This window comes from Paraphaeosphaeria sporulosa, assembly GCF_001642045.1.
Source record: "Paraphaeosphaeria sporulosa strain AP3s5-JAC2a unplaced genomic scaffold CC84scaffold_3, whole genome shotgun sequence".
Taxonomy (NCBI): Eukaryota; Fungi; Ascomycota; class Dothideomycetes; order Pleosporales; family Didymosphaeriaceae; genus Paraphaeosphaeria; species Paraphaeosphaeria sporulosa.
In genome coordinates, this window is record NW_017253362.1 from 3,082,465 (window position 1) to 3,108,045 (window position 25,581).

General features: G+C 53.5%; 12 protein-coding genes across 12 annotated transcripts; 5 read left to right on the top strand and 7 right to left on the bottom strand.

Moving 5' to 3' along the window:
* Positions 1-734: 734 nt before the first annotated feature.
* Positions 735-4,764, bottom strand: CC84DRAFT_599807 (uncharacterized protein). Its single transcript, XM_018186831.1, has 3 exons — positions 3,495-4,764; positions 1,127-3,445; positions 735-1,077 (listed from the first exon to the last, which is right to left on the bottom strand). The coding sequence occupies exons 1-3, from the start codon at positions 4,654-4,656 to the stop codon at positions 851-853; spliced, it is 3,708 nt and encodes a 1,235-aa protein (XP_018039367.1). The 5' UTR covers positions 4,657-4,764; the 3' UTR covers positions 735-850.
* CC84DRAFT_599806 (uncharacterized protein) lies at positions 4,765-5,668 on the bottom strand. Its single transcript, XM_018186830.1, has one exon. It carries the CDS (start codon positions 5,360-5,362, stop codon positions 4,874-4,876), a length of 489 nt encoding a protein of 162 aa, XP_018039368.1. The 5' UTR covers positions 5,363-5,668; the 3' UTR covers positions 4,765-4,873.
* Positions 5,669-5,733: 65 nt separating this feature from the next.
* Positions 5,734-6,356, top strand: CC84DRAFT_1162801 (uncharacterized protein). The gene has a single exon (XM_018178103.1). It carries the CDS (start codon positions 5,786-5,788, stop codon positions 6,020-6,022), a length of 237 nt encoding a protein of 78 aa, XP_018039369.1. The 5' UTR covers positions 5,734-5,785; the 3' UTR covers positions 6,023-6,356.
* A 42-nt stretch (positions 6,357-6,398) lies between these two features.
* On the bottom strand, positions 6,399-8,793 carry CC84DRAFT_1142126 (MFS general substrate transporter). The gene is made up of 3 exons (XM_018176352.1): positions 8,165-8,793; positions 7,761-8,118; positions 6,399-7,714 (listed from the first exon to the last, which is right to left on the bottom strand). The coding sequence occupies exons 1-3, from the start codon at positions 8,381-8,383 to the stop codon at positions 6,600-6,602; spliced, it is 1,692 nt and encodes a 563-aa protein (XP_018039370.1). The 5' UTR covers positions 8,384-8,793; the 3' UTR covers positions 6,399-6,599.
* CC84DRAFT_599801 (uncharacterized protein) lies at positions 8,521-8,839 on the top strand. Its single transcript, XM_018186829.1, has one exon. The coding sequence runs from the start codon at positions 8,577-8,579 to the stop codon at positions 8,772-8,774; it is 198 nt and encodes a 65-aa protein (XP_018039371.1). The 5' UTR covers positions 8,521-8,576; the 3' UTR covers positions 8,775-8,839.
* Positions 8,840-8,943: 104 nt separating this feature from the next.
* Positions 8,944-9,757, bottom strand: CC84DRAFT_599896 (uncharacterized protein). The gene is made up of 2 exons (XM_018186832.1): positions 9,366-9,757; positions 8,944-9,312 (listed from the first exon to the last, which is right to left on the bottom strand). The coding sequence occupies exons 1-2, from the start codon at positions 9,625-9,627 to the stop codon at positions 9,119-9,121; spliced, it is 456 nt and encodes a 151-aa protein (XP_018039372.1). The 5' UTR covers positions 9,628-9,757; the 3' UTR covers positions 8,944-9,118.
* CC84DRAFT_599925 (uncharacterized protein) lies at positions 9,588-12,015 on the top strand. Its single transcript, XM_018186834.1, has one exon. The coding sequence runs from the start codon at positions 9,888-9,890 to the stop codon at positions 11,916-11,918; it is 2,031 nt and encodes a 676-aa protein (XP_018039373.1). The 5' UTR covers positions 9,588-9,887; the 3' UTR covers positions 11,919-12,015.
* CC84DRAFT_599920 (uncharacterized protein) lies at positions 12,015-14,094 on the bottom strand. Its single transcript, XM_018186833.1, has 4 exons — positions 13,628-14,094; positions 13,158-13,475; positions 12,674-13,111; positions 12,015-12,617 (listed from the first exon to the last, which is right to left on the bottom strand). The coding sequence occupies exons 1-4, from the start codon at positions 14,007-14,009 to the stop codon at positions 12,112-12,114; spliced, it is 1,644 nt and encodes a 547-aa protein (XP_018039374.1). The 5' UTR covers positions 14,010-14,094; the 3' UTR covers positions 12,015-12,111.
* Positions 14,095-14,724: 630 nt separating this feature from the next.
* On the bottom strand, positions 14,725-16,447 carry CC84DRAFT_1115907 (NTF2-like protein). The gene is made up of 2 exons (XM_018175441.1): positions 15,995-16,447; positions 14,725-15,893 (listed from the first exon to the last, which is right to left on the bottom strand). The coding sequence occupies exons 1-2, from the start codon at positions 16,332-16,334 to the stop codon at positions 14,920-14,922; spliced, it is 1,314 nt and encodes a 437-aa protein (XP_018039375.1). The 5' UTR covers positions 16,335-16,447; the 3' UTR covers positions 14,725-14,919.
* A 203-nt stretch (positions 16,448-16,650) lies between these two features.
* CC84DRAFT_1204202 (TspO/MBR-related protein) lies at positions 16,651-17,904 on the bottom strand (the record flags this gene model as incomplete). Its single annotated transcript, XM_018181888.1, has 3 exons — positions 16,651-17,353; positions 17,473-17,652; positions 17,793-17,904. 3 exons carry the CDS (start codon positions 17,902-17,904, stop codon positions 17,085-17,087), a joined length of 561 nt encoding a protein of 186 aa, XP_018039376.1. The 3' UTR covers positions 16,651-17,084.
* Positions 17,905-18,587: 683 nt separating this feature from the next.
* CC84DRAFT_600020 (uncharacterized protein) lies at positions 18,588-21,616 on the top strand. The gene is made up of 4 exons (XM_018186835.1): positions 18,588-18,710; positions 18,764-18,801; positions 18,916-20,930; positions 20,988-21,616. The coding sequence occupies exons 1-4, from the start codon at positions 18,697-18,699 to the stop codon at positions 21,468-21,470; spliced, it is 2,550 nt and encodes an 849-aa protein (XP_018039377.1). The 5' UTR covers positions 18,588-18,696; the 3' UTR covers positions 21,471-21,616.
* Positions 21,617-22,334: 718 nt separating this feature from the next.
* On the top strand, positions 22,335-25,521 carry CC84DRAFT_600033 (uncharacterized protein). Its single transcript, XM_018186836.1, has 4 exons — positions 22,335-22,664; positions 22,719-22,948; positions 23,007-23,315; positions 23,376-25,521. The coding sequence occupies exons 1-4, from the start codon at positions 22,439-22,441 to the stop codon at positions 25,392-25,394; spliced, it is 2,784 nt and encodes a 927-aa protein (XP_018039378.1). The 5' UTR covers positions 22,335-22,438; the 3' UTR covers positions 25,395-25,521.
* The last annotated feature ends 60 nt before the right edge of the window (positions 25,522-25,581 follow it).

The window sequence follows — 25,581 nt, forward strand, 5'->3', positions numbered from 1 at the left end:
TTCGTTTCCTTTCGTGGACTTAGGCCGGGGCAGTGAGGTCTTGCTAGGTCTTGCTAGGTGCCATACGTCTTACAAGTGACGGCACGAAAAGACACGAGCAAGGCTGCACTGTGCACTACGGACTGATCGTATTCACTAACTACAGCAGACGCATTCACCGTCACTAGATACAGCCTAAATGTACACTTCACCTCTTCTTCCCCGATTCACCTTCACCATCGCCCCTTCCGCGTCCACACGCGGCGCCCTCTTCACCTTCACACCGCCTCCCCACGCCCATTACGCCCTCCTCCCGTCAGGTGTACGCATTAGCTGTACAGCCGTGAAGCACTGCACTTCCGGCACGTCAAACAAAAAGGAAAGAGGGACAGTAGTGAAAGAAAGAACTTAACCGCTGCGTATCAGCGGTAGTGGTATCAAGTAAGAAAAAAAATCGAAAAGAAGAACCTTCGCAGCTCCACACATGCTGCACTGCCGCTTCAGCCGCCTGTAAACCTTTGTTTAGTCTCGATAGCCTAGCCAATCCCATATGTCGGAAGAAGCGATGGGTACCCGCAAACCATGCTGTCCATGTAAAGCTCATTTGAAGTGAAGCGAACAAACTATCAACGCCGGCCATGCAAGTTAAAGAGTTGTCGTGTCAAAAGTGATGTGTCGGAAAGATCGTTCTCACTCGAACAGACCTTTCCGGGGAAAGGATCGACAAGAAGTGAAGGGTGATCACCAGATATTCGAGTGATATGTGGACATCCATTTGTTGATGACTGTCGACGTTGCGATAGGATTGACGTTCGGTGCCAATACATTTTCCGATGTACTTTCATCGCGCTGCATATTGGGCGAGGGCCATTCAGACCGTGGGTGCCTGGGGTCCTCGAAGGGTGCCAAAAAGCTCTTGAGGCGGAATCCGACTTTGATTGCCAACGCGATCCGTGAACGAGGTGGGGGCCGGGGAATAGCCAGCTGCCCTCTTGCGGTACCATTCGATGAGGATGCCGGCCACCACCAGCAAGAAAGTGAGCGCAAGCGCGATAGCAAGCGCAATGAGGACGATGAAACCAAGAGCCAGATGTTTGCCTGTATCAAATTAGTCAATGCGTCGAGAGTGAATAAGTGGTTGCCTTACCTCCTCCTTGGAAGAAATCTTCGTGTTCTGCCACTACCTTCGACAGACTGCCTGACGCGCCTCCATTTGCAGAAGCGAGAAGGAAGGGGGTCAGGGTGGTACCGTTGAAGAGTGCGGCAGAAGCGACACCAAAGCCTGTGATGTTTACTTGACCCAAGATCAATAAATCTTGGTTCTGATCGATTAGGTCGGACTTCTGGTGGTCCTGGGTCAAAGGTAGAGCCTGTAGGCCTTGGATGTTGGTACCGGAACCCAGCAATTTGTCGTCCACGGCGACCCATTTGCTCCCATCGAAACGTCGCAGATATGTCTTGCCATCACTCGATTTACCGGCAGCCCACATCTGAGACCCATCCACGTTGGCAGGACAAAGAGTCTCCACAGTTCCAGGCAGATCGCCAGCTCCTAAAACTTCCTGGAATTGACTGTTGGTGGAGTCGTACGTAAAGATCTTGGTTCTGTTGTTGCTGCCAAGGGTGAGGTTGCCTGCGACCAGTGCCTTGGTATCGGAGACCCAGAGCAGATTCGTTACCACGCCAGAGATATCTGCGCCAGGAGTATTCCATTGCTTGCTGCCGTTGTCCCAAACGCAGAGAGCTGGGCAGCTCAGCGCTCCAGCCGAATCAAACTGACCTCCAACGTAGACGTCTTGAGAGTTGCGCCTGGCGGCGATGACGTTGACGGTAACGTTGGTGCCTTGGAGCGCAGGTGGCTGGCTATCTTGGAACTTCTTACTGGCAAGATCGTATGCTACGACTCCAGCGACTGGGTCGTTTCCGACCTGACCAGTGACCATGCCACCAGCGAAGAGAACGTCGCCGAGCAGACCGAGTGCCCTAAAGGTCGAATTTGAGTCCACCTCATCACCAAAGCCCGTGATTTCATTGTTGCTGTCGATGATGACAACATTGGTAATGTTCTTGCCGTCTTTGTCCGTCGCCGCAAAGTGACCGGCGAGAATCGTCTTGTCGATGGTGTTGCCGTTCTTGTGGAACAGAGCAGTGGAGATTCCAGTGTTGTTCACATTCTGGCCCGCGGTTAAAGCTCGCTTGCGTAACGACGCTTGTTGCTTTGGCTGGAGGTTGATATCAATTCCAAGGCTGCTCAAAGTGCTGTTGCTGTTCAGGATGGCGGCGCCGCTTGCACCCAGTCCTTGCGAGGAGATTTGGCCGGCATAGAACCGGTCAGTTTCGTTCAATCCAACAAATGCTGTAATACTGCCTGAGATTGCCATGGTTGAAAGGTCCAGGTTCTGCAACCAGTTGTTCTGAGATGGTACCCATATAGCGAATCCGTCCGCGGCAAAAGATGGGTTGTTGCCGAACGCGCGAACATTGTCGAAATCACCGGTGATGGCAAGAACATCCTCGGTCGCGTTACCCGTAACGTTGGAAATGGGAACGATGGATGTGACAATGCCGTCAACACCAGCACCAAGAGCCTGCCACTTGTCGTCAGAATAAGCAGCAACTCGACCTAGGTTGCCATTGCTATTGTCTTGGGTGTTGGTGAAGTTGCCACCGACATAAAGCGTGGATCCGCCCGGGTAGATGGTGACCACTTGGTCGTTGAGGCCTTTACCGCTGAGCGCTGTAGGGCCACCATCATCTACGGCAAAGATGTAGTTCAGTCCGTCCCCATTTGTGAAGTTCCCGCCGACGTATAGTCGCCTACCCTGTGTCACTAAAGCATTGACAATAGCCGTGCTTTGCGGATTGAGACTCGAACCAGCTTTGTCGATGGTCGAAGCAGTGAAGTTTGTACTGGTAATTTGTTCCTTGGGATTGTACTCGAAGAGACCGTTTAGTTCAGTGCCATTATCCTGTGCCGTGCGGATCTCGAAGCGCACTCGTTGAGCGACGACAGTCAACACATTAGTTCCAGGATTCTGACCAGCAACAGGAGCCAACGTGACTTCGGGCCGGAAGCCATTGGTAACGTCGACATGGCCATTGTAGATTTCGTCGTACTTGTCGAAATCATTTGTTTGGGCGATTACGGTGCTGGATGGGCGAGCGCCGGTTTCCATGAAGCCAGTGATGTTGACCCTCCCACGAGTGCCGCAAGTTCCGTCACCCTGGCAGCCAGGAGTGTACATCTTGATCGTGTAGTTGCCAGACTGCGGAACATCCGGTCGGAAGACAACGTAGGTTGAGTTTGGTGAGTAATTAGCTGTGTCGAGAGTCGCAGTAAGGTACTTCGAAGTACTGTCATGCGAAGGGGTAGACTGCCACTCGCCCACAGCGGTGGCTTGGCCACCACTGGTGGCACCTCCGCATTTCGGCGCGTTGAACTCTTGAATGGCATAAGCGTAGATTTCTGTGCGGGTTAGAGAGGCAAGCGGTGTGGAGGGCGATTCGACACTTACCAGTCTGAAATAGTTCGATCCCATTCAGACCTCCGCCATTGCCATACCAATCGGAAATGTCAATCCGAAACGAGTTCATGCCTACCACGTTGACGAAGTCGAATACTTGAGCACTTGTGTTGCCCTGTGGCAAGGGACATCTGGCATCGCAGAACTTCCGCTCTCCAGAGCTAGGATCGTTGTAGGTCAAATTCATGATGCCACCGTCTGGTAGAGCCGTAAAGCGGAATTCCTTGGTACCGCGACCCTCAAAATCGGTGTTGTGCAATTGAAGTTGTGTAGGCTGAAATCCGAAGCCAAAATCGGCTTTCCAGAAACCAGGACTGTTGTCTGCCAGAAGCCATGTAGAGTCGGAACCTTGTGTTCTGGTGTCGTTCTTGCAAACGATGACCTTGGGGTCCGTGAAGCCTTGAAGTCCTGAGCTCGTCTGGGCCGTTATAGTGGCAGATCCGATAGGCAAAGATTGGGTGTTGTTTTCTGCGGTGCCATTCCCGGTCAGATTGACGCCTTTCAGGTTCTGGAACTGTCCACCAAAGATAACGGTGTCGTTTGGGCCATCAACGATTGAATGCACAATGCCATCAAAGCCTTTGAATGGTAGAACCGACCAACTGTTATCTGCCTTCCAGATTATAGCATTGCTATAGTTGGCGCCGCCATCGATAGAGCCTCCAACATAGACTTGTTGGCGCTCGTCGTCGCAAAGTAGAGCATTGACCTGCCCGGTCAATCCGGTCGTGGCCGTCACGTCTCCGGTATTGGTGTCGATGAGCGCAATGCCGCCTGGGGTAGATTGGCCATCAACACTGGTGAAGTTGCCGCCTACTACGATGGCGTCTGCATTGCCGCCCTTGTAGTGGCACATGGCCCTGACTTCACCATCGGTCTTTTGTATTTTCGCAAACAGGCCGTTTGGAAAGCGTGAGTAGAGGCCATTGGTCGCGGCGTCCTGGTTCTGTCCTTCGTATTGGTAGAGCGATATCGCGTCGAAGTCGCCGGCGAGGGCAACGCGGCCTAGTCGCGCGATGTCGATATTAGGGGCGGGTACGGGGTTGAAAGTGAAAGCGGTCGTGTGCGATATTAGGTCTGGTGAAGCCAGGAGCAGCGAGAGGGCGAGCTTGCCGGCGCGCGACGCCAGCAGCGAGGAGAACGAGTCCCTCATGGCCAGCGGGCGGCGACAGCTCGGGTTCGAGCGTGTCGAAAGAATAAGCGGGTGTTGTTGCAGAGTGGTCAGCAAGCGCGTGTGGCGACCACCATGGCCGAGGGGAAGACGGCCGGGACTGGTGTTGCTGAGGCAGCTGCCCTGGACGGTTGCGGTGGGCTCCTCCCGATTGGCGGTGCGAAGACCTGCTTGGACGGGCCAAAGCGAGCCGGCGACGTCAGGCGGGTGCGCGGCGCTGCCTGACAATTATGGCGATTTGCACGCCGTGGCGAGGTCTGAAACGAATGACTGTGGGTGAGAATGGATGCTGGAGGGAGCGGCGAGGGAGCGCGAGCAGGCGTTGCAGCAGGAGCAGGCCGCAGACGCAGGAGCTGCTTGCTGGGCTGCTAGCAGTGCTGGGGTGCGCGTCGGGGTCGGGCTGTGGTCGCTCTCTAGAAATTGGGCGGACCTCGCAATTGCCCCAGCGACCAATGGAATGAGGCTCAGCGCCGCAGTCGACCTGCGCTAAGAAGCTTGTCTCGCGCGGAACACACCAACGGACACGCAGTGCAAGTCGCTTCACGAACGCGCAGGGCCCGTTGCGGTCGCTCACGTCCACGGGATGGTGAGAGAGTGGCCGCGGGCGCGCCCTCGAGGTTATCTCGCCGCCGACACCTGCGTCGCACACGGTTGGCTGGCGATGCAGGTCCCAGGCCTGCTGCCGCATTCACCCACGCGAGCGCCCGCGGCCAATTGCCCTCGCCCGCGACAAGGAGCACCCTCACCGTGGCTGGGGTGACACCAAGACCACGACAACGGGGCACGCCTTCATCGTCGCCTCACCGCTGCTGGTTCCTTGCGTCCAGCCATCCTGGCCCTCTCGTCGCCGAGCCTGCCCACACGCCGCGCGTTGAGCGCCTAATGTTGTGGCAGTAGGACTAGAGCAAGACACACAGTCGGCTCGCAGCGTGCCATGTACAGTCACACAAGACCGGGACCGTTTGTCTTGAAGCACACTTTTGCGCCTCTGGACCGCCCCGTCCCTCGCGGCGTGCACACGAGACAATCCACGAGCACACCTCCCACTCCTTCCCAATCGTGGCACCCTCGCCGTTTGCTGAGGCCTCGGCGCCAGGCCACCTCCCTCACAATGACATATTTTTCCACCTGTCTACCCCAAAATTTGTTGTCTTCCCTATGCTCATCTACATCATCGACCATCACATCCGCCTCCACTGTGACCATGGGTGGTCTGGCCATTGCGATCTGCCCATCGCCTCCAAAGACCCATGCGTCACCGCATCTGCGAACCCCCTGCACAACACCTCCGACCATCGTTTCACAAGCCCCTGCCCGTTCTGACATGGACAACTTGAGACGGTGCTAGGCCCGAACAGGCCCGCTTTCCACTTTGCGCGTGCATCCCATTCGTCTCCACGACTGGACCAAGTCGCTGGTGCAGGACGCTGTTATCGATTGTACTGACTTGACAGCCCATGAGCCCTCTGTGTCGTCGCTTTGCGTCTAAATTTGGAATGCCAAACAGAAAATGTGGAAAGCGCGACCCACACAGGACTTCGACAGCGGGTGCGAGGGGAGGCGCCGTAAAGCCGATGAGAATCTCCCGCGCCGGAGATGGCTGGTGTCGTGCAGATACTCCGGCACCCCAACGTGGTCTAGCCGACAATGTACGGGGATATCGAACTTCGCGGCGGCTGGTGTGGTACAGGCACGGGCGGCTGGCCGAGTGGCACAGAGACATTGAAGAGGGTCCGTGAATTACATTATGTCACACTCATTGCTGTGAGTGAGGTCGTACTATCTAACATGGAAAAGTCCCACAATACTCGCATGCGACCAATCTATGCCAACGCCGCGCTGATGCCGTACAGTAAGAGAAGAAAACATCTACTTCGGTCTACATCCGACTTGCCTTTCCGAGTCAAGTTTACGTCTCGCTGCGCCTAAGGCTCCTGCTCGACGTCCTGACTCTTTCTCTTCTCCTTGAAACCCTGTTCAGTCTCCAGTGCGGCGTCCAGAGAGTACGCCTTGATCCAGAAGTTCGCGATGAATGCCACAAAGGCGAAGACTGTCATGACAATCCATACATACCTGAGTCCCTCGGTGTAGGACTCGCGAAGTTGCAGCTTCATCGGAGAGTCGGCAGGGAGACTCTTGATGAGCTCCACCAGCCCAGCAGCGTCTTGGCTGTACTCGGCTGCTTTGTCTGCGAGCAGAGGGTATGTGAGCATCTTTCTCTTGGCCTGATTCTGGAAGACGACACCACCGATGGCAACACCAAGTGTCTGACCAAAGGCCCGCAGGAAGGAGAACATGTTGGCAGCGTACGCCTGGTCCGCGTTGGACGCAGACGCTTGCACCGCGATAGCCATAGATGCAAAGAGCATACCGGCACCTGTTCCACCGACCAAGTTCAAGAAGATCCAGGCCACTGTTTTGGTCTCAGTCTTGAGGTAGACGAGCAGTCCGTTTCCGAAGGTTGCGAGGAACCACCCGATCCACGTTATCGTACGGTACTGTCCTGTCTTTGCGATGAGGAACCCTGAAATGCCCGCCGCTGGAGCGACAGTGAAAGTCCACGGGAAGATGGCAACGCCAGACATGATCGGTGACATTCCCTTGACTGCTTGAAAGTAGAGCGGAAGGTAGTAGAGTATGGACCAGAGGATAATGCCGTGGATAACGGCGGAGAGGTAAGTGATCGCAGCCGTGCGATTCTTGAAAACACTGGTGCGGATGAGAGGCTCGGCGGCGAAGTATTCTTGGTGTACGATGAAGGCGGCCATTCCGAATGCGCAGAGGATCAATGGCACCAGGGTCCTCCAGCTATCCCAAGGGTATTGAACTCCACCCCAGGTAATGGGAATCAAGAAGCCAGTAGTCGAGGTAAGGAACAGGAACATGCCGAGCCAGTCCACGCGTCGAAGCTTTGCGAGGAGGGAACTCGTCTTATAGTTGAGTTGCAAGAAGATGGTAATGAGCAAACCCCCAACGAAGATGAAAGGCAGGTTGATCCAGAACACCCATCGCCATGAGACGCTTTGCGAGAAGGCACCACCTAAAAACCGTTAGCTGGGAGTAGCAAATACCATCAAGTTACTCACCCAACAAAGGACCAGCGACCGTGCCGATAGACCACATGGCGCTGAACATGGAAAACCATTTCCCTCGCTCCCTCAGAGGCACCATATCGGTGACCACAATCTCCGTTAAGCAGATGATCCCTCCACCACCGATTCCCTGGATGCTCCGCCCAACCAGAATGAGAGTAAAGTTGTTGGCCACCGCAGCGACAATGGCTCCGGCGAGGAAGAAAGCCAGACTCAGGTAGATGAGGGGCTTGCGGCCGAAGATGTGCGAGAAGGAGCCGATGACGGGCTGGAATACAGTCGAGGTGAGAAGGAATGACGTTCCGCTCCAGAACGCTTCGATGGCAGAACCTCCAAGGGCTCTTGCCATAACCTAGTTTTGTCAGTGTTGTCGAAGACGTGTGAGTGAGGAGGCGTACCGGGAGGGCGACTGAAAGTGAAGTTGCGTCAAGTGCAGACATCAAAACTATGACACACAGGCTGCCAAAGGCAGCGATGAATCTCCATCCCGGGTTGAAAGCTTCGGCATCTGTGGATGGTGTTGACTTCTCTGATATCGACTCCTCGCTGGGGGTTGACGGCAGGGCTTCTTTGGCAGATTCATTGGCTAAGACGCCAGTGTTGTTAGGGGCCGACATCTTGATCGATGTCGCCAGGAATGTCGTGGGTCGAGTACTTATAACAGTAGTACAGGTGTTAGGCTAGATGGTCGTCGTTGACCAATTGGAAGTCGCTTGTATAGAAGACCGTTTGATGAAGCTGTGATGATTCTATTTACAAAGGCGCAAGCCTTCCTACATATACTCCCATCATGAAGCCATAAATCCATCGATGACCGTAATCGCAAGCCACATTTTCGCGTCGGCGCAACTTTTGATAGACCTAACGTTAGGCCCGACGAGGTGGCCGAGTTACCGTACACGTTTTGTCCGCTCCCAAAAAAAATCCACGGGACTAGTGATGGGTCCACACCTGCATAGCAGCCTCAACAGGGATCATTTCATGTCCGTCGAGCTGTTAGATGAGTAAATGGCAAGTATCGTGTTAGTCAGGCAGGGCGGGGACGGGGGAATTTCTTTGCGATGATGGATTTGGTAATGGCGTAGGGCTGAGCGGAGGGATATTGCGCCGAGCGCCCTTGGTTTCGTAGGACCACAGCGGACGTAAACCGATTCGGGCACGGCTTCCTCCGTTTACACAAGCATATGGAGCCATGTTCATTATTCCGTGTGGCCACAACGCGCTTGCGCAGGCAGCAGCCGTGAAGACTTGCGGACTGCCGCACCGCAGAATCATATGCATCTCGGCCGTGATCCCAGAATATTCTGGGTCGGAACTCAGCAGAACCATGGATCCAATGGCGCCTTTTCCATCTATACGATGAGGATAGCATGCCGTAGAAATTGATGCGGCTGCAAGATCGTGGCTTGGGCCGGTGAACGGTGGGAGCGGTGTTCCTGCCGCGCTTTTCGGTCTTCTCGCTGCTTGGCATCGCTGAAAGCGGACTGCTGGTACGGGACGACTGGAGGTCCGCCAACACCAGTCATGAGGTAATCTGGTCTCAATTGTTTGTTTCCCATAGCCTTGCACGATGCAGCGCAATTAACGAGCACAATGAACTGACTACTCGCGCGAAGCTGACGGCTAGTTCGCTATGACGTACACAACACAAGCACCTGGCCAACACTGGAAGAGTTTGAGCGCTGCATAATTTTAACATTATCGCAAGTTCCAAGCTCTCTTTACAGCTCTGCTCATTCCAGAAGTTTTCAAGATACTTAAGCGAGCAGCAGAAGTCGAAATGTTCAGACATCAGAAATACATCACATTGACGCGCGGAAACCCATGCCAACAATTTTTCCACTCCCTGAGCCAACAGCATAGCACTTCTCGGAAATTTTCACGAAAATATCATCACGGTCATCAAGTAACTAGAAAGTAGTGTTTCGAATGTCTCCACGGCCACAAGTCGAGCACTGCATGCGTACGTAGGTCGATTAACATTCCTTAAAGAGAAATCCAACAGCCTGTCTTTGTTTAGCCACAGGAATGCTGCCGCCATCGCCGCTTACGACCACAGCCACGTGCGGCTTTCTTTTTCTTTGTGTATATCGATCTTCTAGAAGGTCTTTGCGATGAGGCATGATTCCGTCCTACACTGCGCGCGAACCCAGAGGCATGAATCGAAGCCAAGAGGGCCATATGCGTGCGCACATAAAGCAAAGAAATATTTCTTCGATGTCTCTTGAGGGGATGGAGCAGCCCATCCGCTCTTTCAATTCCTTCGTTCAGACCGCGCCACCAAACCCTTCGGAGACAGACAAGGCTCTCCCACTGACTCCAGCACCGTGGAAACAAGCCAAGTCGAGCAGAGCAAAGATCGCAGCACCAACATCTGCGGGCCTGCCACTAGCTTCAAGGGATAGTGACTCAAGCATAGCTTCGTGGAGAGCGCCAGCAGAGTGGTATGACGACAACGCAAGCGTCAAGCCTGCGCACTCGACCCCGTCGCCATCTCCAACTTCCGCACCTCGCACCTTCTCTCCACTCCTCCCCGAACCATCTCCAAGCCTTCTCGACATGACGGAACCAACAGCATGGTTGACTCCCGGTTTTCCTCCCGCAAGCCGGCTGTTGCCAATATACGAGCGCACAAATGGTAATTCGGACCTGGGCCCACCAGGTAGCCCTCCACGATCGGCTTTACCAGCTACTCCGCCGCTAAACAGTCGATCTATCGAGAACGTACTACCGCCGGATAATAGAAGAGCAAATACTTCCTCAAGCAAAGACGTGGTCGCCACTGATCGGGTTCAAGAATTGGCAGGTACTGGCTGCAACAAAGAAAAAGCATATGCTTCCCTGGGCCTTGATTCTCCACTACCAAAAAGCTCTTACGAATCGGATTCTAGTCAACGAGGGCAAAAACGAGCTGACTGCCAATACCTGAGGGAAAAGAAACTCCGTGCGCTGTACAAAGGCAGTCCATTGCATGATGATAGCTGGGAAGATGAAGACATGGACGATAAGACACGGGAACTGAGCTTTTCACAAGACTACCACGATCTGCTTGCCGATCAGTACCAGGAGATGAACGTGCGCGCACAGGAGGTTCTCAGCACCGGGGGGGTCCAGCAGGTCCACGAAGCTCAGCTCGCGGAGCCGACACGTAACGCTCTGCCGAACGATTGTGACATTGTTCCTCAAACTTCGTCATGGCGCAAAAGCTCAGGACCATCTACACCTCGAAGTCAATCCCATAAGGGGAACGGGGAACAAGCATCGAGCACAGGGAAGAAGAGCAGGCACAAGAGAATATCTTCGTTCATACCTCATCGCTTGGGTAGTTCGGAGCCCAACAAGGAAGAGCCGACAAAGAAAAAACGTCGACCGTTGGAGTCGAAGCGCATACCCGAATCCAAGGCAGACAAGAACCAGGATGGTGATCCTCGATTCTCCAGATTCTTCCCTTCTCGTCGACCTATCAAGCTTGGCAAGAAGCTTAGAAAGACTGAATCTGCTAAAGCATCCTCCGCCCCATCGCCACCGCCACAACCAAATCCCCTGATCCGCTTACCCGGAGGTCTCGCTGTTGTGCGGACCCACTCACCATCTCCAGTTCCTAAATCGGACGTTTCGAGCGACAAGTCACCTACATCCACCCAAGCACGTGGAAGCTCCCAATTCGGGAGTGACTACTCGCCCATGACTTCGAACCCTCGCTCCTCTTATAATAGCAACAACTCTCCGTCGACGGCAAACATTACAATTACGATGCGCAGCACCTTCCGTACCTCAGGAGGCTCTCCCTATTCACACCGATCCAGCACCGGCCATCCGACAGTGCACGAGCGGGCGCCTCCATTCATTGTGCCATATTCAATACCTCAGTCGCCACCCCTCTCGCTCGAAACGCTGCATCGCTTGCGAGACGAAGACAACCAGGCAGAACATCGTCATAGACCCAACTTCATCGAGAAGGCAAAGGAGGCTCGTAGACGACATCTTACGGAAGCCAGACAGGATAAACTGAAGAGGAGCATCAAGGTGTTGGGACCAACGGACCCAGGCGTTGCGCAGGCAGGGTATGTCAAATCCGAGGGCAGATTCGAGCGGAGCGATAGTGATCTGGGTGGGAGGTTGCCGGGATACTTGGTTGGGGGATCTGCTTGACTTCTATGACGTATACATTTTGGTAGACTACCATCTTTAATTCAGTCGGTTACGCAAGAACAGTGCCGGGCGATGAATGTAAAGTACAGCCGAGTGATGTTACTTTTGGGTATCTCGAACGAAATTAGGTACAATACTAGCGCACTACGTGTGGAACGGCAGAGCGCGCACGATCCTCCGCTCTTCAACCACTCTAGACGGCAATCATGTCGATAGCGTCCACAGAGATCCCTGGACTCAAATACCCCGTCGCCGTCTTCCCCGAGATAACACTAATCTTCAGCGTCTGGTACTCGTTCGCTTGCTGTATCCACGCCAACGTCGGCACACTATACTCATAGATATAGTTGTTCCCACGGTACGTGCCTACAGTCAGGGACCTAGTATCTCCCTGGCCCTTGTCCGCCTGGAGGGGTGCCGTCCAACTGTTCACTGCGATGGCGGGCCGTCCGCCAGCCATGCCTTCCGTGACGCCGACGCGGATCTTTGCGCCTTTCTTTAGCTGGTTGGCGGTTAGCTTGAAGTACACGAGGTGGTCGTTGTTGATGTCTTTCCAGATGTAGCCCGGGAAGTTTGAGGCTTGGGAGGCGCCGACGATGAAGTTGGAGGCATCCCATTTGGCGAGGCGGGTGTCGGAGGGGTGCATGTAGGTGGGTTTCATGGGGGTGTCGAGGAAGTTGAGGAAGCCTTTTGGAGTGCCTGGATGAGAAGGCTACGTTAGTACTGCTTCGTCTTATTAGTCAGAGGTTGCTCACCATCCCAGTCGCCGATGCGCCAGATAGCAGTCGTGTCCTGCGGGTCCACGCAGGCGATTGTGTTCTTCGTCACTGTGCCCCCGGCCGTGACGGTGACAGATTCGGTGTGCACTTCGAGCTCGCTTTTATATACGGTCAAAGTATACGTCCCAGGCAGGACACCAGAGATCCTCCAAGCTCCAGTGGTAATGGTCCAATACTGAGCGGCGTCGTTCTTCAGCCCCACAACGTACTGGTAGCCAGACTTCATGTTTGAGAGGCCGACGCCGGCAACGGCGCCTCTCTTGGACTGGGGCACCCAACCGGCGATCTCGAGGCTGTCAAACCATCCCCAGTCTGCCTTGCGGGCGAAGAGGTTCGCATTGGGAGCAGCGCCGTTGTCGGTGAAAGTGAGGACTGAAGGACCTTGGAGTCCGAAACGCATTACATCAGTGTGGCCTGGCGGAAATAAGTGCGTGCATCTTGCTTGTGAGAGGGGAATTACCCATGTTGTAGTGGTAGATATCGTAGAGATCAGGGCCTCCCGATCCACCACGGCGAATCAAGCTCCTGAAGAATGGGCCACCAGATGCCTTCTCGTGGTTCGAGCGAACCATGAACATTCCCACGTTCTTGTTGGTGTAGCCCACATAGTCATAGTCGATTGTCCGGCCATATCTCTTGCCTGAGTAATGTTTGGACCAGGTCTGACCTGACTTGCCGTCAACGTCGCCAGATTCGATAGCAGTGGCACCGTCAGGGATCCAGTCAGTGTCCTCGTTCGGATTGTTGGTGAAGATGTTGGGCGGGATGCGGAGGATGTCTAAAGTTGGGGTATCAGTGAGTGACAGGCGCAAAATATTACAGGATCTAGAACAGTAGCGAAGGGGAAGAGGGTTAAGCTAGGCTGGTGTATAAGCAATATCTGAATTGCGTGCGCCTAGCATCCAAAACTTGTGCACCGAGCTTACGTACAGCGCGAGACGGTGACACTGGTGTCGGCTTTATTCATGAAGATGTAGACGTTGGGGTTGCCGTAACGGAAGACGAGCGTGTGGAGGAGTGTTCCATACTTGACAGTCACCTTGATGATGTTCGCAGGCGAAGTGTACTGTTTGATGGCCACAGTGGATGCGCCGAGACCGGACTCGACGTGCGAGTACTTTCCGTTCTGTCCACTGTATTCTACGCCGCGGTATTTGATAGAGTTCATGTCGCCATTCGTCTTGCTGACGCTCACCACTAGGTTCGCGTTGGTATCGATAATGTAATTCTTGCCATCGTCAGTGTAACCCCATGCAGCGAAAACAGCCGTTGGGGCTAGCAGGATAGCAGAGAAAGTTGCGAGGAATCGCATTTTGAAAACGAGCGACTACCCACAACGGGGGGAAAGGGCAAACGAATGACGAGGCACAGATGACAATCTGTAGGCCTGGAGCTCGGAGCGAAGATGGGCATCCTCCCAATAAATACATCTTGCGACATGTCATTGTCCCTGATCGACGCCTAGACATGTTTCCCATTTGATCTACAGCCTTGAGCTCCACAGCGCCCACGCTGTAAAGCTATACCTTATGAGTGACGCTCCGGCGGCGCACTCGGCCAAGCATTCGTGAAGGGAAAAGTGGTGACATTGTAATATACGAGGTCCCATCCGGGGATAGGCCAAGTATGGGTAAATGAGCGTGATTGGTGGAATGATTGCGCTGTGTTTCATGAGTGGTCCGTGTTCATGCCTGAACCTGAAGAACATTGAGCATTTGTTTCAAGGACGTTATAATTGCGATGCGAGCTTGTCGTGGAGACATCAAAATTCGAGCCGTAGATGGGCTTTGCTCTAAGCTACCATGATCGTGTCAGCGTAATATCTTGAGCACGCGGTTGTTGTGGATTTCCTCGTCGAGTTCTCCAGCGCTCGGAGGTCTCCCACGCTTGCCTCCACTGAGGTACCATCACGACCAAGGAAAACCCTTGGAAGGCAATCTTGCCCGGGCGTAATTCACGACCATGCTGCACATATTTTGGGTGCACACTTTTGGCGTTGCGATGTAGAATCTTTTCTTGCGCAATGTGTAATCTCAGCAGTCTTCAACCGACCCTTCCATCGACGCTGTAACTTGATGTGCAAAGGCATTCTAGGTGATGGTACTACCACCTTCGAAATACAGCAAACACACGCTGCTTCCACAGCTAGAGATAGAAAAGTCATTAGCCTCCGGTAAGTACATCGGCTCCAAGAATTGGGTTGAGATCCATGCATTACTGCATTACACATCGTCTACCTCCCTCCATTTTGCGTCCATCAGACTGTTGCTCTCTAAAGCTCCTTCATCCACCAACTTTCTTGCTGTATCCACCCCAGTGGTCGGTAAGTTCACTTCAAATCTCTTTCCAGCTGGTGCCTCTTTCCCGTCGATAGGGTATGGAAATTTCGTCCATTCTGGGAGCAGGCCTGCCTGCCGCATAGCTGTACCCTGGTCCCAATGGATATGTTCATGACACAATCGATCACCTCGCATACCGATGATACCCGTGAATGGAATCTTCAAATATTTCCCTGTGGGCGGGATGCCTGGAAGCAGCCAGTCCACCTGACGATCGTGAGTGAGTTTGAAGACGAACTCATCGACAACACGGTCAATTCCAACGGTACGGCTGACCATCTCAAGCTCCGTATCGTCCGGGTTGGCGTGTACGAAATGGTTGCTATAGAAAGCTGTCAAGCGCTCCTGCCCGATACCTCCGGTCAATGTTGGGATATGGTTGACATAAGGCTGAGCTACCATCGTAGCCATTGTGCGCGCAACGTCGCGCTCACCAAACTCATGCCGGCAGTGCTCATCCCATATGGCTTCGAGATCAAAGTAGGGCCCGTTGAGCAGGGGCTTAACGAATGCGAGGCTACGTGTGTGTGCTATACCGGCCGATATACTGTGGTAGTCCTCGTCGGCGGGGAGCACCCACTTCGATTCTTGCCTTGCGTTGACATAGCGAAATGTCTTTACAGGACCTTCAGGTGTCGTGGAAGATGAGATGTCGGCATTTTGCACTATGGAAATTGACTCTCGCCGGGTCGTCTCAGCGCCAGAGATATGAACAAGCTGGGGTGGTAAGGTGGAGTTTGCATTTGTGGACGACGAAATGGATGTGAACTTCCGACCACCGTACGATATGAGGGCTTTGATGTGTGGCGAGTGGCAAGCAGCTTCCTCAACGTAGAAGGGTATTCGCGTAACGTATGCTGTCAAAGAGTCAGCCTTGCCATGGTCATTCGTCAGTCCCGATTCCATCCACCTCTTAATCACCCCAAACGCACAAAACGATTAGGAGATTCAAACGCACATATCAGGCCGACACCGTCTCCCCATATGCACTGTTTGCAGTCCCTCAATGCTTGTAGTCCACGTTCCAAGCCAAACTCGCCTCCATCTTCTGCCTTCCCAGGTACTTTTATTTGCACCACCGCGAAACCCTCTTCGGCCCATTTTTGCAACGGCGGTGGATCGAGGGATTTTTCACTGACTTCTAGTCTTGCATAATGATCCACAACAAGAATGAGGCCCGGCCCGGAGCCGCGGCGGGAGAGCGGTGGTTGCAAGGTTAGATGAGGGGATAACTGTTGAGGAGGGGCACTAGGAATGTTGATTGCCTCAAGAGCCCCAGGATGGACGGCGTCGCCCATGTTCGTCGTTTGGTGTTAGTTCTCACCGTCTAGTGACGACAGCGGAAATATGTTCAAGCTGAATAAGAGAATCTTCAGATGCAGCGAGCAAAAGAATCAAACATGGAGGAGAGAACGCGTGGGGTGATTTGGATTGTGCAGGTGGGTCGAAAGTAGTAGCGCTATTTCGCACCACGTGGTGATACAAATGAAGACGGGCTGCTGTGTTAGTCTGGAAGCGGACAGTTGTGATACAGGGATATTGTGGAGAAGGAGGGGCAGGAAGCGGCTTAGGAAGATGACCTGCATTGTCGCTGCCAACCATTTCGTGTCCAGTCACCCAAACCCCGCAGCAATTTGCGCACAATCATGGCTGTCATTCTGTAAACGCGGATGTTTTTGCAAAAGATATTGGGCACTGGCCGTGGATCGCGAGACTGTGCATTCATGTACATACGTACTCGCTCGGGTGGTAGTCCAGAAACGTGAGCACATTGCAATGTACGTGTACCTTTCGTACGACGCACTTGTCATCAACGTCCCTGCTAGGCACATAGTCTAAGGCCCATACGTGCTGGATTCGGATTTGGCCGCGTGGAAATCCAGAACGTTCTGAATCACGGCTCGCGTACAGATGCTGTAGTATGACATAAGTCCGAGGATACGCTTCTCAGGTATAATGAACATGTATGTAATACTGTTACCGATTTAATTTCCGATCATTCTACGGAGATGTTTTCTTGTGCTGTATCCAACCGTAATATAGAATTCTTAGTTCTGCTTTTTGGATGCTGACGTGAAGTCCCAGTTATTGAGATAGCCTGCTCCGACGCAAAGGTAGGTCGCGAAGCTCAACCAGCCTAGATAGGGCGCAAGCAACCATCCGGATGTTTCGTCGACCTGACCCCAGGTATATGCCAGGTAGCTGACTGTGGCTCCCAATGCAAGTATGTCAACTGTCGCAGCAATGGGTCGGTGGAACTTGAAAAAGAGAGGCATCCAGACAAGGTTAAGACCAAGCTGAATAGTGTAGAGGGTAGCTTCAAGTGTCAGTGTCAGTAACGATTGATGGACTGAAACCGTGGATCTAGCACGCACAATCTTCAAAGTTGAGATTGTTTTGTTTGCCACCCGTTGCCATATATAGGAGCTTACTTACCACCTTGTTTGGCGAGGCTAACAGTAGCAGAATTGATGGAAGTTGTCCCTGCGGTCCAAGCCCGATGGGCTACATAACCCATCGTCGCATAGAGCGCAGTCCACACTGGACCGAAGACATAACCAGGAGGGTTGAACGGAGGCTGCTTGAGGGCTAGATAGAGTTTCTGAGTTTCGGTTGCTACGGGAATGATTAGCATGCGTGTTCTTACAGAGATGGTGCTAAGTATCACAACAATAGATGCATAGCTATACCCCGATTTCAAAGGGATGTGATCACCCTTTTTGGGAAAAGAGACCATTGACTAGAGGGAAACTCACGTCTAGTAGAAAACCCGACGGCGGTGCCAGCAAGAACAGGGAGCAGAATAGCCACAGCAGGATTGTCGAACATGAAGTTCGGAAGCGTCAACGAAGGTATGTAGGTAGTCATGGTGTGCGCCGTGTTTAGCAATTGCTCTCGATAAAAGTTGTTCTTTATAGTCCCACGGCGATGGCGTGTTCCACGACCAGGCACAGATGATTCGCGACCAATGATGCCTCGGCACCTCACGTGCGCCTGCTCTTTCCTGTTTCGCGGCGTTCGTGCCTGCCTCCGAACGGAACCCTGCTAGCCCCTTCCAGGCTAGCCGAAACCCCGGTGCGCTTCTCCTCACGTCGACAGCTGCGCGCTTTGGTCCAGCTCTCCCAACACTCGGTATTCTTTCGCACCGGGACCTCCAGCACATCGTGAGTGCAGCTCTTCTGGTTCGCATCCCCCTTGTCAGTCCCACACCACGCTTGTACAGCTATTTTCATAGCTCCCTGACCTTTGTCGGCGGCGCCTGCGTGTCCGCTCAGCTCCACCTCTCCTCACCTCTCTTTGTACAGCGCTGCGCGTCTGCATCCATTGCATCAGTCGCTGCGCACTTCTTGTTTAGCTCTGCATTGCCTCACCTTCCTCTTCGCCGCGTCTCTCGTCTCTTGTTTACTGCTTGTGGTTCTACTCTAACACGAGGCCGTCATGGCAAACAGTCCGAGACCCGCGATTGCGTACCGGCTTCTGCCACCTTTGTTCGCCCGGCGAGCTGTTGCCTAGTCTACAGCAATCGCTTCCGCTGTCACTTCCATGACCAGCTCACTTCACTCGTTCCATCGTCGTTGATAGCCGCAGCTTGCGACAATCCAAGTTTGCCCTCTCCGCTTCCGCACACAAAGCTGCAGGTAGCGCGACCAACCTGCGAAGATGGACTCTTACACGTGAGCTCACTGCGCACATAATTGTAGATGGTGGCGCTGACTTTGCAATACAGCTCGCAAGAGACGGACTCGTACCGACGCCGATCTCCTGGTACGTTTCTATCTCTTTTCAATGCGTCCGGGTTTTAGCCGGTAAAAGCTCTTACTTTTAATTATGCGCAACATTGGAGTCTGCATGGCGTTAGGGTTGCTAACTCGTTAGAAGGCTCCGGGGATCGTCGCAATCGGCAGAGCCGAGGACGTTCACGGTCGCCCCAGAACATCGATCGTTATCAGCCGGATCGTAACCGCGATTACGACTATCGCCCTCGGGAAGGTGGCCGCCGCCGATCATCTCCACCGCCTGTTCAGGCTGGTATCGATAGATATGTCCCCGGCCAGGACAACTTTACCCCAACTTTCTCAAGCAATCCGATGCCTAACCCAATGACGCTTGAATATCAGGTCGGATTCAACTTCTTCGCAGAGTGGTGGCGTGTAGAACAGATCATCAAAGAAGAAAAAGAGCGTGCCAAGAACGGTGGAAGGAAGCCAGGGCTCAAGGGCGAACGTGAAGCTCGAGAGGAGCGCGGGAAAGAGCGTGAGCTGATACAGGCGGCATATGACGAGTATAAGGAGAAGCTGCAAGTGCAGATGGCCAAGACATTTGTGGATAAGCACAAAGGTGAAGAGTGGTTCAAGGAGCGCTACAACTCCGAGTACCGACAAGCATTTCGCGAGAAATTGCGAGGCTATCGACATGCTATCTATCATGACTGGGCGCGCCAAATCGATGATGGGTACTTTGACGAGTTCACGCTCGAAGGTATCTACAAGAACGAGTCCAACGGTGCCGGCGGTCTTGTTGAAAAAGAAGAGGGAGAAACTACGGCAGCCAACGAAGTTCTCGGTGTAGGTGACCTTTTGCCTTGTAAGGGCGGAGAGTTACGCGACGAAGCTGCTCTGCAACCCACTCTGCTCATCAAAACCATTGCGCCTACTGTCAACCGGGACAAAGTTGAGGATTTTTGTAAAGAACACCTGGGTGAAGGTGCTGGCGGTTTCAAATGGCTAAGCATGAGCGACCCCAACCCGCTCAAGAAGTGCCATCGCATCGGTTGGGTTATCCTCCATCCCAGTGACGAACAGCCTATGATCATTGATGACCGTGGTGATGGTCGCGTAGAAGAAGAAGGCGAGGACGGTGCGGTTGATGACAAACCAAACGTCTCCCAGTCGCCCCTTGGTACTGCACAAAAGGCCCTCGAAGCCCTCAACGGCAAGACAGTCATTGATGATCAACGCGGAAATTTCACTTGCCATGTAGGAGTTCATGAGCCGCCTGCTGCGCCTCGCAAGAAGGCGCTTTGGGACTTGTTCTCAGCACCTGAGAGGATCGAGCGTGATCTAGAGCTCGCTGAGCGATTGGTGAACAAGCTCGATGGTGAAATGAGGGAAGGACATGAAGATGAGTTCGGCGAAGTCAACGGTGTTGCTAAAATAGAGCAACGCGTGGAAGACTTGCGCTCCAAAGGCTGGCTACAGCCCCCCGCAAATGCTCCAACTGCCGTTAAGAAAGAACGAGATCCGGAGGATCTCGAAGAAGGCGAGGATGAGACGATGGATGATGAGGAAGAAGGTGCCGTCGATGATGAGGTCGACGATGAAGATCTTCTAGCCAAGAAGAAGAAGCTCGATCTTCTCATCGAGTACCTCCGTCGCGTGTACAACTTCTGCTTCTTCTGCGTGTTTGAGAGCGACTCTGTTCACGAGTTGATCCGAAAATGCGCTGGCGGTCATCTTCGTCGACCCCGTGCAAGTCTGACAACGGCTGCTAAAGCTACTGCAAGGGCTACAGCCAACGGACAGCCTTTCCCCTACAAGAAGCAAGAATCTGCAGGAGACGTGGAGGGCGATGGCAGTCCCGTCGAAGTTAGGCAGACGCCCAAGCTGAGCGGCAAGACGCAGCAGCAGCTACAGCGCGCCTTCAACTGGGTGAAGACGTACGAAGAGAAATTGCTACAGCTTCTCGAGCCGGAGAACATCGACATTCGAAAGCTAGGTGGAAAGCCGCTTGAGGAGGCTGTAGAGGATGAGCTGGCCAAGTACGTCAAGCAAGAAGACGAGTCGAAGTGGCGTTGCAAGGTTCCAGAGTGCACGAAGTTGTTTAAGGGACAGAACTTCTGGCGCAAGCACATTGAGAAGAGGCACCCCGAATGGCTTGAGAAATTGCACACGGATGTAAGTTATCTTTCGTGCACTGACGACCTCGAAACGACGCAGCTAATCATCGTGTAGCTCCAACTGGTCAATATCTACGTTATGGATCCTGCGCACATCGCGCCTTCACGGAGTGACGCGAATAGCAACGGACACTTTCCAATGGGTAATCACGTCGCCGCCACTGGAACACCACGCGGATTCAACTTGGCTAACATGAACATCAACTTAGCGAATCCAGGAGCCAATTTCCAAGGACTCTTTAACCCCGCCATGGGTAACTGGGATGCAAACTTTTCCGCGGACGGACACCAGGCAGGCCCTATGCGACGTGGGGGACATCGGTTCAACAACCGATCGGGTCCCTATGACCGGCAGAACCGCGACGGGCGTAACCGCAACAACGGCCGCTTGACGCCGCCGCCTCGCAATGGGCGTGGGGGCCCTCGCTTTGGTGAAGGTGGACCAGGCCCTATGCAGTCGACTCAGGGACGATCCCTCAAGAGCTACGACGACCTTGATGCCGTCGGCTCGGGCGGCACGGGCGAGCTTAACTACTAAGGTTTCGTAACGACCATACGGAGTCCAAATTGTCATAATAAGTGTATGGAATTTTCGCGGGAACACATTTAAAGCGGGTGTATAGTATGGATCACGGGCGTTACGGAGCATGTGGACAGTGTCATACCAGATCATGTTTCTTTACGGTCCTCTCTCTCCCATAGGTCCGTTTATGTGGGTACGCTCGGTGGTTTGCCGGAAGCTGGCGTCACAGTGTGAGCAAGACAAGCCTGTTTGTCTCGCCGTGCGCAGCTGGCATGTTTGGCTCCAGCGTCTAGCTAAATAATGAAATTTATAGACCACATGCAAGATTGACGCTCACGCTGTGCGGAGACGCGTGACGTGAAGAGATGCGAACCTCGGAAGTTGGGTCACGTAGTGCGAGACGCCCACTGGGTGTCACCTCGTCATTCATCGTGGGCAGGCACAAACGAAGCTATCCCGGAAGCACACGCGCAAGCGACGCAGCGAGTTGCCAAGGGCGATGTGGCTTTCTCTTCAGCCACTCTTGGGCGGTGAATCTGGGGACGGCTAGTGAAGCCAAGGACGACTCTGCCGTGCGTTCCTTGATATTAAATGGCGGCACGTTGTCGACGCAGGCAATCAGCGCTTTGTATGCTGCGCCATGTCCCTGTGACGCAACCAGCAGGCTCAACGCGCGCGTCTGCGCTGACACGCTTCTGCTCAGCGCCCACGGCGTGCATGCCCAACAACAAGTCCCGCGTCGCGCAGCACCATCGGGCCTCTTGTGGGTTTTGACTCGATGCAAGTCCAACTTGGCTCGCAGCTTCAGCCACAACAGCCCCACTATCGTCATTACCACGCGTCGAACTTCGCCCACTCAGTGATCCAAGAGCTGCCGGAGCCGGCTTCAATATCTTCACTAGCCACGACGGCTACGACCGCCTGGTCTCGACTTGTCTCACAAACGTTTCTCTAGTGCTTGCTTGTAGACCGTTAGTTATATCATGGCGTCCGGCGACGTGCCTTCACTCCAGCTCAACGGAACCGTTGAACCTACGACCATGGCCCTGCCCCCAGCAGACAACACGCCCTCTGTCCCCGATTTTGGAGAGCCGGAGCCGGAGCCGTCGCGGCCTGGCGCACCCGCGCGGAATGACACGACCTACTCCAAGCTCTCCATGATGTCGGTGCCGCCAGAGGGATCTATCCTGACGGGCAAGCAAGAGCACTGTAAGCAGCGCGCACACAACTCAATGCATGTCAACACAACTAATGCGCAGACAGACCTCAAGCGCGAACTCATATCACAGCAGACCCAATTCGAAATCTCCGAGCTTTCCTCTCCCACCGCCCTCCAGCGCTTCGGCGCGCCCTTCCGATCGGATGCGGGGGAAGTTGCGCCAGAGGACTCCGAGCTGCCCGTTCTTCGCTACATTTTCGTACACCATGTTCGCAACTTCCCTTTCCTGGACAAGGCTAAGGAGAAGGAGTTCTGGCAAGACAAACTGCAAATAGTACGTTGTGGTGCGATGCCATGGTCGTGACTAGGACTGACATTTGGATGCGAATTAGTTCCTCGAATCATTTGCAAACAAGAATATATCCTCATCCGAGGATCGGTTGGAAGAGACTAAGCGCAGAAAGCTCGCTTTGAAGGCAGAGAAGCTGGTGGAGCTTATGATGGTCTCCGGCATACCTACCGCGTCTGGCTACGAGGAGAGGATACGCTTTTCAGAGATGGAAATCGTCGACCGAGGCGCGAATGAGAACGGCCTGAAGCTGAATGCGCCTGACGGACACTTTATAAATGGTTGGGATATTAACGTTGCCGGCGTGCGGACGACATCTGTCAAGAAGCACGTCCGGTACCACACCCATGCTGTAGGTGCATCTCTATTGCCATGGTAATGCGTGGATGACGACGGGCTGACAGTTTACCAGGAGTACATTATCAGAGTGAAACAATCCGGCTCCCACGATTTCTATATCGGCCGACGGTTTGCGGACTTTGTAAAATTACACAAAAGAATACGATTAGAGCTTCCTGGAAAAGTGCTCCCTCCACTACCCCGGAAAAACAAAAAAGACTCTGTTCTTACATCAGCCGATGATGATGCCAGCTCAGTATCCTCCATATCCACACAAGGACCAGAACCAGAGCCGTATGATAATAATGGTGGTGGCGCCGGCGGCGGCCTTCGAGGCTGGTTGTACGGAAATCACAAACGAAACAGTTCAAATACCTCATTAGGGACGCCTAAAACCCACTCACCAAGAGCTTCCGGCGAAAATCTGGCTTTTCACCCACCACGCGTGCTTTATCGGGAAGAGCAGCGTGTCTCTCTTCGCGCCTTCCTCAGAAATTTCCTGTCTAACGAGGTTATTGCACAGTCCAGCGCAATGGCCGAATTTCTCACCCGTGATCCCGTTGAAATAAACGAGGAGGAGATGGAGGACATTGAGAAGCGGAAGATAATGGATGAGAAACGTATCGAAGAGCAGAGGCAGTTCTACGAGGTCGCGCGGCAGCGAGCAGCTGAGCTCGACATCCACATGGAGAAGTTCCGCCGCGAGATCGTGGAGAGCAATGGTCTTTCGCACCTTTTCCAGGAGATCAAGGTCAAGAACAAGATTGCGGACCTCAAACCGGAGTTTCAAAAATTCGCCGAATGGTTGCGAATTGAAGTCGCAGCCACCATCTATCACCTGTTCCTCGCGGAAGACAATTCGCCGGAGCTTTTTGCACAAGCAAAGCGGATCCACTCCCTAGTTCCCTATAGCGTACTCAAACAGGTTATCAAGTACGCGAATCCTGCGGCTGTTATGGCTGGAGTTCTAGATCTCTTCCTTGCACAACCTTTCGGCGCTCGGTCTTTGCTACAGCGGATGTTTGGCTTAGCCATCAACGATGGTGTCAAGTCTGTACAAAAGTCAATAGACGCTCTCGGTTCGACTAAGATCAAGGACGAAGTCTTGTGTGCGAAGCTCAAGGCTTTCGTAGAAGCCGACGAAGATGTGCAGGACATATTACGAGAAGAAGCTGTGAAGGACAACGTGGATATCGTCGTCACCGTTCTTCGGTCGGAACTGCTCACGCCCGAACTTAAGCCGGAACAAGTTGAGAAGATTTTCAACGCGTATGTGGCCTGGAACAGCGCAGTAGAAAACACAGGACGTGCCCGACTGAGCAGGAAGTCAAGCTCATACAGCTCGAAGACCGTCGAGAAAACGAAAGGTTCAATACAACTTGACAAAGATCTACGGCAAGGCGCAGAGCTATTTGCCCACTTGAAGCAGTATCTGAAGCTTTGCCTTCGACAACGAGACAAGCAGATGATGCTTGAGCTCATCGAAGAACCCACAACACTCCAGCTTTTCCGCGACCTCTTCACCATCTTCTACGAGCCCCTCGTCCGTGTCTATAAATCCGCCAACGTCTACAACAGCATCACCGACTTCGCCATGTTCGTTGACGACACCATCCGCACCATCGAAGCTTGCCAGCGCCAGGATATCTCTGCAGATCCCAATCAAACCGTGCAAATGTTCATCGATCTGTGTGCCCGTCATGAAGACAACTTCTACAAGTTTGTCCACGAGGTGCACCTTCACGACAACGGGCTCTTTGAGCAGCTCATGGGCTGGCTAGAAGGTATCCTCGAGTTCCTTAGGCACGGACCCAGAGGCGGCGGCAAGCTCGATATGAATGCGCTTTTCCAGGGCGGCATGGACTCGGGAACCATCGACAAGGTCAAGGCGATCAAGGAGATCAATAATCTGATCAGGTGGCAGACGGCGAGGAAGAAGTGGCACCAGGACAAGACGAGGCAGAAGATGGCTAGTGGAGGTGGTGAAGAGAATGATAACATTCTTAGCGGTATGGGTGGGTTCAAGACATCGGACTTTGGGCTTAATGAGGTAAGTTTCCTCTCTCTGCGGCAGAATGGTAAAGGATACTGACTGCTCGCAGCTCGATCTCCAGGATCTCGAACTCGACGACGATGCAGATGACGACGACGAGAGCGAGATTGACGACGAAGACATGGCGGATCCTATCGCCGCAGAGCAGAAACGGAGAGCCAGGGCGGCGGAGCAGTTGCGGAGGAAGGCGGGCGAGCCGATGAAGCCGCCGATTGAGGAGTTGCTG